Genomic DNA, 12,563 nt, shown 5'->3' on the forward strand with positions numbered 1-12,563 from the left:
GTTCTTGGGGCAGCACTACTTAGCCTTGCTAGCATCCCAGAAGACGAGGGCAATAATCCCTTGACGCCACAAATGATCGTCTTGAAAATAGCCAAATTACTAGCGCTGATAAAACAGCGAGCTACGTCCTCAATCAGCAAACACTATACACCGAGAGATAGAAAAACACCTCTTCTAGCACTGAGGAAATGTCCCCCATCATCCTTTTGGGGTTGTGGTTTGACAAGTGATCACCGCTACCTCACACTTATCAATCGTCTTGGCGTCACGACATCGTGAAATATAAGAATAATAAAAATTAAAATAAAAGGTTTCTGTGGTTCTCTGGTGTTTACCTACAATCATTATTGAATATCCATATCATGTCGCCACATTTGCCTGCTGGATGCTAGTCGGATGGGTGCCAATCTCCAGCCTTCGACCGAGTGCTGCTGGATAATGTATGCATTCCTGGAAATGATCCTGATAACTCAAAGCCAATCTACATTTTGAATGGTGGGCAAAGAAGACTCGCATTACTCACATACAGCTCTGGGCCAGTGGTATTTCGTAGGAGTTGATGAAAGACACATGCTCCCTAGCAATTTGGTCCCCACATTTTCCTTAGTACAAAATCCCGACACTATACATAGGGATTTGGTAACACTAGCTGGGTCAGATAAGGGCCGAGGAAACCAGAGAGAAGTACCCCGAAAATGTTCTTAATATTCATACCATCCACGTCACTAGTACCACTACTGTTATGCACATGTTTTTAAAACAATCCATGACCACAGTGAACGGATATACTGATTATGCATGCGAAATTTAGAGAAAAGTGCTATCAAAAAGAAACAAAGTGTGAATAAAATTCTAGCGACTTTTGAAGCATAAACATAAGCAAAAAATATACACCTGCTGCAAGTTCATAACGAACGAGCTGCAGTTTGCTGCTATGCAATGGATTTACTGACAGGGATGAAATGCACAGGTGGGATATATAATGTCAATGGCAATTCTTCCGGTCATATAGATATTGAGATTCGGTTACGAATCACCGTGAACGTACATGTACTTCAGTATAGCAAATTACTTCAAAGATCTCGCTCCGAACCGTTTAGCACTGAACTTACTTGTGAAAGTTACAAATGATATCCATACTGATGCGTGACATCAGGACACAAGAGCTGCAATGAATATTTGAAACTATATCAGTAATAAATGCATGCGCTACTGGAGTTTGAGGCAGTGAGATATGAAGAAAAACTCCAGAAAGACTGCAACATATGGCGTGTTTGCCGTGAAAAAGTATACCATGATACAGCTTTTTTTGTGTAAAGAGAAAAAAGGCCCTATAAGTTACTAGTTATAATTAACTGTCCACCAAGGTAACGAATTAATAATTATAACATCAGATACTGAGACAACAAGGCACAAGACGGACAAGTATATTGAAACATTCTACGACATGACACTGACCTGACACCTCACCTGGCTGTATATTATCTCTTTACCTTTGTGGACTGTTAGTCATAGCTAGTAACTGATAGGTCCTTTTTCTCTTTACATATTACTATTGGCTCAACAACAGAGTTAAATGCTACTGTATCATTTGCATTTCGTTGAGCGTATGTATCATTCGGTAAAAATGAAAAAATTCCTGGGCTGTGAAAAACATTTGGCGTTATTGGACGCTGACATAAGTATGCTCTTCTTCTGTGGCCGGTCCCCCTTCCTCGGCACGCCCAGCTCCACATCCGGCACGAAGAACACCATTCTCGCGCAAATCCACACAGCCATATGCATCATTCCTAGCCAGAATCCAGCTCTCGTACGCCTCATTGGGATCCATACTAGTGCACGTGTTCTGAACCAAATCATGTTCATCATCATGGGAAACAGATTGAGTTCTTTCGTCCAGTTCGCAGTTAGTCAGCACTGAAAGAGGAAACCATAATATTGTCAGAACGATGGATACGTGGATGAGATACTAACTATGCACTTTGTGTCACCTTTCAGTAATGCAAAGAGAGCTGCATGTTTTCACTCCCGTTGTACGGTTAACCTCAACTTTCTGAAAATCATGCATACTTCCGATTGTATAAGTGTGTAAGATGAAGGGCGGGTCTATCGTGCTAAATATGGACTTCTGGGGGTGTGATTAAGTTCTACAAGCACACATGATGCGCAGTTGCCAGCGGTAAACAATAATCAGCACACGAAGCACAGAAGCCTTATAATTTTTTGGACTACGCCTTTCATTCGCCTCTTCAGGTCGAATATAATGGTGATTAACAAGGTAGTAAGCAAGTCCTTATAACTAGCACTTTTGGCGGGCAGAGCATTGGCAAAAATAGCACTTGAAAAATAGCCCTAGTGGCACCCACTCTCACTTTACCATTCAAGTGCGTGCGCGCAACAAATCTCACCTTGCTGTGCTGGAGGCAATGTACATTGCCAAGCTGAAGCCTGAACTGTGCGTGCAAAAGAAGTATGTGCGAAAGTTTTCACTGTTTTAACATTGTGGTACCGTGCTCCCCACTGTTGTCTGATACTAGATATCCTTAGCTAAAAAAACGTTAACGTAAACGCAAACCTTTCCGTACTTCGGATCGTTCAAGCTGACTTTTCCCTTAGCACAAAGTACGTTATATTTGAGACGAAGTAGTCGTGACAACCATGGCGATATGAATTTTCGTGGAAACAGGTGCGGGAAATTCAAAATTTTGAACCAGGGATTAGTTTGCCTTCGTTCCGAAAGAATACCTTGGCGAGGTCTTTTACTCTGGAATAGCAAAAGCACGGCGAAAATGAGTTTTCGCTGTTCCCAGGTCCTTGGAAACCCTTTCCTAAACGCAGCACCGAAGACTGTAAGAGTTCTCCAGCTCCAGCACGTCTGGGAGAGGCCGATGAATTTCTTCCTCAGGAGTGCCGTGGAACTGGTCCTTTGTTTCCCAGATGGGATGGAGGGAGAAAGGCACGAAGCAGAGGACGCAGAAATTGTCAACTGAAAGGCAAAACTCGCCAAAAAAGCTAAATGTCACAAGAGGAAGCAATCTCGACTCTCGATCTCATCTCGATCTGCACGACGTGCTTTTTATCTCCCGCCAGTTACAAAACAATGCGAGTTTTTCCATTTTTTGCAGAATTTCCATAACGAACGTCGGCCCGTTATTTGGAGCTCTGTAACGTTTTTCCGTTATCCGATAACGTCTTTTGTCACGGCTGGGAGTGAGTACCGTAAAAGTTAGCGTTATCGTACTTTTGCTAAGGATGTCTACTGGTAACTACACTAGCGCTATCGTTTAAAGTGCTATTTGGTCTATGCTCTGACCGCCAAATATGCTGTTGGCGCCACTAGCGCTATTTTTCAAGTGCTATTTTTGTCAATGCTCTGCTAGCCAAAAGTGCCGGTTATAAGAACTCGCTTACTACCTTGTTGATCACCATTGTATTCGACCTGAAGAGCAATGGAATAAAAGGCCTAGTCGAAATAATTATAATAGCTTTTGTTCTTCGTGTGCTGATTTGCTTTCCTCCAACCCAAAATCTATTTAAACAATATATCGCGAGACATTGTTTTCATGATCGATGATGTATATAAAGTTTATGATGGTATCTGCCCATGATGTACAATGCACTGAGGCCTGAAGGAATGCATGTATTATTGTTCCACACAGGAATTTCGAGTAAGAGAGGCCAGACGGAAAGTGTAACGTTTTCATTTTTAGATGGTAAAGTATTTCCAAGAAACGTGTCCAGAAAATCACTCTTGGAATTGTAAGATGAATGCTGTAGTATCATTCGGTAAAGTTTTGAAACCTCTGATTGTATCAGTTTAGCTTTTTTTCCAGAAAAGAAGAAAAAGGAACCTTATTTATTTATTTATTTATTTATTTATTCAACATCTCCTGGCCCGTCCGAAGACTGCCAATAAACATGAGAGGTCAGGTGATAGCCAACCACGGCAAGCTAAAAGGGAAAAAAAAGAAAGATGCTGTCAGAGAGTGAAAGGAGATAGATAAGGAGATATTACTATGCAGAAGCTCCAAATTTGGACGTTACGTACCAGGATTAGGTTTCGCGGGTGTCAACTTTAATTTCCATAGCAGAAAAACTGTCGCAGCCAGCACCAGCAGTCCTGCGCTTGACCCTCCCGCAATTATCGCTGCAGATTTGGAGCGGCTTGCGGCTTGGTAGCCACTTGTTGCGTCGACTTGATCAGTTGTTGGTGCTATGAAAGCAAGGAAAACATCACCAAGAACAGATTCTGGACAACATGTAATCTTATAAGTATTTATGGTGCGAGGAACCATAATTCGTGTTTTCTGGTGGAGTGTAGATGTAGGTGACCTACTTTTTCTTTACATACAGTAACTGTTCTCGTACATGTACCTTTTTAGTGGCCAGATTTCCCTAACGGAATTACCGAAATTACAGTTCCACCGAACATAACGTGTTATAGAGTAACCATAAAATCCAATCTGTTACAGGTAGAATCATAAAGAGAAGTCAACTAAATTATAATATGTGAACAGCAAGACGTATCGAGGAGGAGAATCGATAAAGTTCTTGGGTTTTGAACGACTCGAACGAAACGTTCCACCATCTATTGATGGGTGAAATTCATGCCAACTCGAGGCTACACATGTGCAACAAATGTGCCAAACTTGATGCAACGTGGTGGAGCGAGTGGAGGTCGACTGATCCTGTCTCCATAGGCATTGCTTACATAGGTGGTGAAATTATAGGTCATGCCTGGTGCCAGGCCGATCAAGGTAACATTTTCAGAAGCGTTGCACACTGGTATCGATGTAATACTCCCAAACAGATCATTAGCAGGCCTTTCATGCACACAATACTGGAGTATGCGAAGGTTGTTTCCTTCTTTTCGGCCTATAAAGACACTGATTGTAGTACTTGAGAGGACGTAATTGTCAAGCGATTTTGGCGCTAATGGAAGCATATTCAGATCACCTGTAAAGTATCAGGAAAATTTTCATACGTAACAGTGTATTTGCCGTCAGCAAGAGTCTGTTAATATTCCAATGCATTTTTGTGGAGAATGAAATCTCGCGTGGGATAAGAGACAAGAAGTGTTGTTTTCATTTCTTCACTTTGAACATCCGTCCATCAACCAGATGAATTGGGCACATGGGTAACTAAGTCCTTAATTGATTCAGCAATGAATCTTCTGATAATCATGCCATTGACATAGGAATGTCATTTGCGGAACGAGACCATGCAAAGGAATGTTCGAGGTACCATAAGAATCACACAAAATTCTTCACACCCGTTCGTGGTCGGTTTTCGATGTAACTAGATTCCTTACCTTTAGGCAGTGTCCCAATATAGACTTCAGGGGACATGCTACTATTGTGTCCGATCGTTGTTTTAGAGAATGCTCTGACCATGTACAAAGTGTTGTGTGCCAGGCCTGATAAAACGGTTGACTCCTTGTTTGTACAAACTACAGTGGACGCTGCCGCAGTGCCATTCTTTTCGTACACAAAGCAGAATTCTGACACCCAATCTCTTAGTATCTGTGGTTGCAATATGCGTGCAGCTATTTCAGTGTCCGTAGAGTTGACAGCTATGCCTGAGGGCGCTATAGAGCAAAGAATACAGTGAGGCACGCACAGGATGTCAGTGAACAATACATCTTCATGTACATGTACATGGTCTTTTCCTTGCCAAATGATGCCTTTAAAACAACGTGATTCTGGCCGTGATGCCGAGACCTCAGACCGTAGAGCCATCAATGCCCCACCATCACTGCCGCGTCTTGGTGCAGCCCATAATCAGTAGTTGTCATGTCTGTCCTTGTCTCCGGACCATTGTGTTTCATTCTTATTTACGAGTTGGGTATGTGAACATAGTAAAACAACTGTAAATAAGGAAAAACAAGAATAGTTGTACAAGTACTGACTATTTTGACTGTTTAAAAATAACTCGCCAAATGGATTATGGGATTCTAGCCGAGACCTGAGCAGCCTTTAACAGTTTAGATTAATATTAGTAGGAAAGATAAGGACGACGGAAGTACAAATTACGCATTAAAATCATTTATCACATGCCCAAGTCTCTTTCATGCATAAAGAAAAGTAAATTATTGTGTCCAATTTCGATGGGAGCTCAGGACGCCCACTAGCACCCATTAGATCCTAGCGGCAGATTAAGCGCTTGACGGAAAAACCCCATTAGCATCATCTACGTACCCCTGCCACAAGCGCCTGTCTACAAGTTCTCAACTTTCCTTTCAGCCTTTCTTCGATTTTCCATTGATTTCAGTGCTCCCGAACCTGGCCTTAAATCCCTCTATTCTGACCGCAAAGTTGTCTTTGGCTGCACGAGCCATGTTCCCCTTGGAATATAACTAAGCCTAAAGTTATGAAAGAAGGAATGTACATCGATTACGGTCTTTGTAATTATGGTATTAGTGATAATGATCATGGATTGCACTATGTGCATTCAACTTTCAACAAAAGTGCTTACAACATTCCCTAGGCTGGCCTGCATTCACGCTCTCGCTCACTTTTTGTCTCATATTTTGTCACCTTTTGTTACATTGGTCTGGGTGGCTACTTTCCAGCCCATATTTGCCATAGCTACCCAGGCCAATAATTATCTTTCGCCCTCGCTCCATCTCTCTCTCTCTCCATCTCTCCCTCTCTCTCTCTCACTCTCACCCTCTCTCTCTCTCTCTCTCTCTCTCTCTCCCTGTCTCTGTCACTCTCTCTCTCTCTCCTCCATAATGTAGTCGTTGTAGTTCGTCTAAGTCTCCGTCTCTTCGTTTTTGATTAATGTTTTCCCAACTACCAGTCCCCGTTGTGTCTGGAGGAGTTTGTTACTGTTGTGTGCAAATTAATTAATGTTGCATATTAGCCCCTTTACTTCATAGGTAGGTGAATACAGCAGGGCCATTTGGTAAGTATAGGAGTAGCCTGATGGATGTCTACAAGAATTTCTATGAGATCCCTACCATTTGGTGTATATCTTTGGCAATAGAAACTTAGCTTCATTGAACAAGATTCGATTCCAAAGCTCTCCTTCTCTGGAGAATAATAGCCACATTCGTTTCGTCCACCTCCTCCTTCCAGTGGTGCAGTAATCCAAGAAACATTGTTTGCTGAGATTGGAACCGGTAGCATCCATGTCCAGGTTTTGGATTGAGATGGTCGTTGAAGAGCAACCCATACATTGCATGTATTGGTTTTGCAGAGGTACGAGGAAGTCGTGCAGTTATCACTGGAAGAACTGTTGCACTGACCGTTTCGGGGTCCAAGCAGGTCTCCTGCACACTCGGCATGATATCTATTCTGGATATTCGCCAGAATGCTACCTCGCCGGGCACACTCAGCAGACGCATCTTCGTATATGTTAGGTTTGGCAATATAAAGTGTCTCGAGTCTTCCCGATGCTTCTTGGCCCTGTGAACATACGTACCAGTTTTCTGCAGAATTGACAGTTTGTATTTAAAGCAAGCGCGGTTATACAAACATTGATATAAACCAACTAACGAATACAACCAATTCACGAATATGTCCACAAAATGTGAGGGCACCTCGAATAGAATGCTAAACACACCAATGTGCAGAGAAATGTAGGGAAAAGCGCCAAGACCAGGTGCAAAGGGAAGTTTCAGGCATTGCAGTGGTCACCAGACAGGGGAAATTGGGACAGATTTTTTTTAGAGATGCACTAGATACTGTACAACAAAACTATTCACCCCGTATTTTCTCAATCTATACCTTCGCATGCAGAGACGAAAATCGACACTATCAAGTAGCCACTTCCTTTCATATATTACAGTGTATTAGGGTCATCCTAATAATGTTATTATTATTATCTATACAAGGTTTTCCTTCCCTTCTCTTCAAGATAGTCCAGGGAATGTTAGAAATTCGGAAAATATGTGACTACATAAATTTTGTAGAAAGGAAAAAAAGAATAAAGACCATACCTCAAACTAATTGAGAAATGATTAAAGTGCTAAAACCTCAAAAGCAGAACCTGCAAGTTGTAGACAAACATGTTCAACACATCAGGAAATACTGGGCACACTTTCATGAGGTGTGCCAGCAAACAACTGCAACGATAACACACTCTCCTTCTGTACACATAGTCATGGATCTAATTTCCGAATACACGGCGCATCTAACACAGAAATGTGTAACCTTCCACAAGTTTGAATCGTAAATATATCATCACTATACAACTTCCGACAACTAGCACTGCGCGACAAATTGATGATAATTGATGGACGAGGTCCGACCTCCTCACTCAGTAATCTTCAACACTGGTCTCCTCCATTGGGCTTGGTTGTTTGGCAACTCTGGTTGACACCCCCAAGTGGACGACCTGAGGCATGCACTCGTCCATCACGACAAACATGACGAAATTATCATTGAAGCTATATTCCCTGCTGATGCAATAACTAGCCTTGACTCGTCCATCCTTGAACACGGATTCTATAATTTATTATTCTGGCAGAGACCCAAACCAGCACATAGGTGGTATCAATGTGTTGATCAAGTCCCTATTTGCTTCTGATAATCTTTGTTTTGTTGTTGTTTGTTTTCTTTCTTTGAATTCGCTAAAACCAAATGGACAGAACTGTCCAGTGACAAAGGAGCGAATGATGAGCGTCATAATCACTATGCATCAAAACACCTCAGTGCAAAATGAGACAGACAATATTAAAGGAGGGTTTGCACAACACTTGTACAGAAAGGGGAGTACGAGAACAAAGGCGCGGCAGAAGTCGAAGCAAGAAGGCAATCAGCCCCAGAGATGTTTTTGTCAACCAAAAACAGAGAGAGCGAGCGAGAGATCCGAGAGAGAGAGAGGGGGGCAGAGAGAGAGGGGGAGAGAAAGAGAGATAGAGAGAGAGGGAGAGAGAGAGTGGAAGGAGAGAGACTCAGCAACGAATGAGGGCTTAGACCTCTACGACAGGGCTTTACGTCTAAAAACAACCGTACGAATTAACCAGCAGGTTGTCAGAGAAACAGGGAGAGAGACGAGCAGGCAGGCCAACAGACAGGCATATAATGAAAATATGGCGATAGAGATCCGTGTGACCTCAAAGGTTCATGCTGTGTGGAACAGCAGCAGTGCGAAATTGGGCCGGGTACGGTATGGCCCGTACCTCGCTGGGCAACGCATTCTAGAGCCTAGGTCCTTGGAAGGCGAGACAACTCTTACCCGGCGCAGTGCGGTTTGGCAGTGGTCTTAGACCCATAGATAATTGCAGCTGAGTAGGAGCGCCACTGGTTGGTAGCAGCCGCACGTGCAGTGTAGGGCTAGCACCGGAGTATCAGCAGCGCCAAACCAGGAAGATGAGCTTCTGGATGAAGATCTCCCGGACACGGTAGGTGGCGAGTTGGATTAGCAGATTTCTGGCAGACGTGCGCCGCAAGCATCCGTACACAGCTGGAGCCGCACGATTCTGCAGAACTTGGAGATGGTCCAGGTGCTTACCACCCAGCGATGCTGAGAAGGGATCGGAGCCAAACGAAAAATCGGGCATGATCACAGACTTGAAGTATTGGATGCGGCTTTGCATGCTGAGGCAGCGGCGCATCCGCCACAGAACACCAACTTTCTTTTTAAGGCGGGCAACGCACCTATCCATTTGGGTGTTCCAAGACATGGCGGTGTCAATGTGAACTTCGAGGTAGCCAGCAGAAGAGACAGATGGCAGCTTAGTCGCATGACACCATACGTCCAGTTCAGCTCAAACTAGCGTGAGGAAGCGGGGGAGACCGTCTCGAAAACCACCCAATGTGACACTGGAGCTCACAGACACGGGAAGAGTACCCGGAAGCAAGGTGAAGAAACGGAGTTCTGGGGATTTGAATACGTCGATAATGGAAGTTACAGCAACGATCAACAAGAGGAAACGAGGAAGACCATGAAGTGACACGAAAACGGCCATGAAGTCGACGGATGTTGGAGGTGTGGACCGGAGCAACCAAACAAACAAGCCTAACGGAAGAGAACAACCGCAGGCGTCGAAGGTGACAGAGCTAAGTGATCGGGCATCGTCCATCATGCGTCATTTGTCGGGCAGTGCTAGTTGTCCTAAGTTGTCTAGTGATGATATCTTTTCGATTTTGACTCGTGGAAGGACTAATTTACATCTTGCTGTGTTAGAAGCTCTGTATATTCGTAAACAAGATCCAGAACTATGTGTACAGAAGGAGAATGTGTTATCGTTGCAGTTGTTTGGTGTCACATCTCGTGAAAGTGTGACAAGTGTTCCCTGATGTATTCAACGTGTTTGTCTACAACTAACAGCTGTTTGTGTTTGAGTTTTTAACACTTTAATCTTTTTTTCCCCTATGTTGAAGTGTTGACTTTTCTCTTTATTATAGTTATGTGTTTTTCAAATTTATAACATTCCCTGCACTATCATGAACAGAAGGGAAAGAAAACGTTTGATGGAAAGGAAGTGTCAACTGAATTGTGAACTCCTATCAAACGGCTGCACGTTTATTTGTTGCAGGTGGAGGGGAAGTCAAGTCGAGTGAGGGAACCACTCAGGGCGACCCCTCTCCATGGCCTTTTACTCTGTTGCCACCATACCGATCATCACTCGTCTCAAGGAGCAGCACACATCAGTCCGGCAAAGCTGGTATGCGGATGATTCCAGCGGAGCAGGTAGGCTGAGACAGATCCGGTTGTGGTGGGACGAGCTGCAGGCAATTGGACGGCGATACGGATACTTCACGAACTCCGAAAAGACCCAGCTCCTTGTCAAGCCAGAGCTGGAGCAGGAAGCACGCCAAGTGTTTGCCGAGACAGGGATCCGGATTGTCACGGGGAGCTTGCGTTATCTCGGCTCCGAGATTGGATCGGAAGAGGCGGTCGCGGAAAGTGTGCAGCAACGGGTGGCGAAGTGGAAGGAAGAGCTGAAGAAGCTTACAGAGATTGCAAAAACGGAGCCACATGCTGCCTATGCTGCAATATCTCATGGTTTACGTGGTAGGTGGACCTACCTATTGCGTACAGTACCTTTCCCTGCACAATGCCTTACCGACCTTGACAAGGTCATCACGGAGGAGCTTCTACCTGCTCTAGCGGGCCGTGATTCCTTCCTACCAGAAGAATTGAACCTTCTCCGCCTGCCCTGTCGACTGGGGGGGGGGGGGGGGATGGCCCTGCCGTGTTTTCAGCAAATGGGTACAGCAGAGCTCCCTGCGTCGAGCGCTGTAACGGCCCTTCAGGTGGAGGAGATTGTACACCAGAATGATCAATACACCCATAACTCCACGGAGGATGTTCGCCAGGCAGCCCTAGGCGAGAAGACACGGCTAGCGCATGACCGTCGTCAGAGGGAGCAGAATGATTTCGTCACGATCAAGAGCAGTGCGTCCCCTGCCCTGGCTCGTCGGCTTGAGAGTTTATCCACGAAAGGCGTGTCGAGTTGGCTCGGGGTATTGCCTCTGGCAGACCATGGTCACCATCTGTCCAAGGGAGACTTCCGCGACGCTCTAGCTCTCCGCTATGGTTGGTCTCTCTTGGACACACCAGCGAGCTGTGTGTGTGGGGAGCCGTTCGACGCCACGCATGCGATGATTTGCCCCCGCGGAGGTTTCCCGACAATTCGCCACAATGAAGTAAGAGATATCGTGGCGGATCTTCTGACGGAGGTATGCTCAGATGTGGCAGTCGAGCCTGTAGTTGCTCCGATCACAGGCGAGGTGTTTTTATCGGCAACAACAAACACCGCGAACGACGCCCGAGCTGATGTCCGAGCTCGTGGGTTCTGGACCCGAGCTCAGAATGCGTTCTTCGATGTCCGGGTCTTCCACCCGGATGCAGCATCATTCAAGAGCAAGCCCGTCAGTGATCTTCTGAAGCAACATGAGCGCCGCAAGAAGAGTGAGTATGCCGAGCGTATCAACAATGTCGACCGTGGTTTACCCCTCTAGTCTTTACCACGGCGGGTTGTTGTGCTCCGGAGTGTACTGCATTCATTAAGGGGTTGTGTGCATTGCTGGCAACTGCCGATCGACCGTATGCCCAGCTAATGGCCTATGTGCGGTGTCGCTTGTCCTTCGCTTTGCTCAGGGCAGCCATAATGTGCATTCGCGGTGCACGTTCGGCCTACCATCGTCCAGTTAATGCGATGAGGGAGTTGGCCATTGTGGAGAGCGGCTTCTAAGCATGTGATTGAGTGGTCTCTGCATGTTGATCGGGTAGTGGAGTTCCATCACTGACACAGTGTGCGGGTATTGCATTATGAATTGGTTGAGTAGATAGTTCCGGAATTAATCCCGTGTTCGATATTGTTTATTTTTTACATATTTTTATTTTATTTTATTTTATTCGTGTTCGATATTGAATTTTAATTTTAATTTTTTTTTTACAAATATTGTTTACATGGTGATGCTTGTGCTTTGCTTTGCCCGTAAAAAAGGCCTTCCCTGTCAACTGAATTGTTTGGATTTGCGTCATTGCATGCGAACACTTATTACGAAACTATATTGCAATTTCAAATTTGGACTTCACGGAGAATTTCAAAGTTTTAGGAAACTTGAGGCAACATGCCACGTACTGCTCTTTTATCTCCGAAACTG

The 12,563-nt window shown here is 44.7% G+C and overlaps 1 protein-coding gene across 1 annotated transcript in view; it reads right to left on the reverse strand.

Annotated features, from left to right (window-relative positions):
- Nucleotides 1–1,423: 1,423 nt before the first annotated feature.
- LOC135825932 (uncharacterized) overlaps nucleotides 1,424–12,563 on the reverse strand; it is a 33,283-nt gene continuing 22,143 nt past the window's right edge. The window contains exons 5-8 of the mRNA XM_065338574.1: nucleotides 6,962–7,432; nucleotides 5,312–5,587; nucleotides 4,049–4,213; nucleotides 1,424–1,917 (exon numbers count right to left, since the gene is read on the reverse strand). Of these exons, the coding sequence (XP_065194646.1) occupies nucleotides 1,664–1,917; nucleotides 4,049–4,213; nucleotides 5,312–5,587; nucleotides 6,962–7,432 (1,166 nt within the window). The 3' untranslated portion in view covers nucleotides 1,424–1,663. The remainder of the gene's footprint in view (nucleotides 1,918–4,048; nucleotides 4,214–5,311; nucleotides 5,588–6,961; nucleotides 7,433–12,563) is intronic.

Source organism: Sycon ciliatum, chromosome 10 (assembly GCF_964019385.1).
Source record: "Sycon ciliatum chromosome 10, ocSycCili1.1, whole genome shotgun sequence".
NCBI lineage: Eukaryota > Metazoa > Porifera > Calcarea > Leucosolenida > Sycettidae > Sycon > Sycon ciliatum.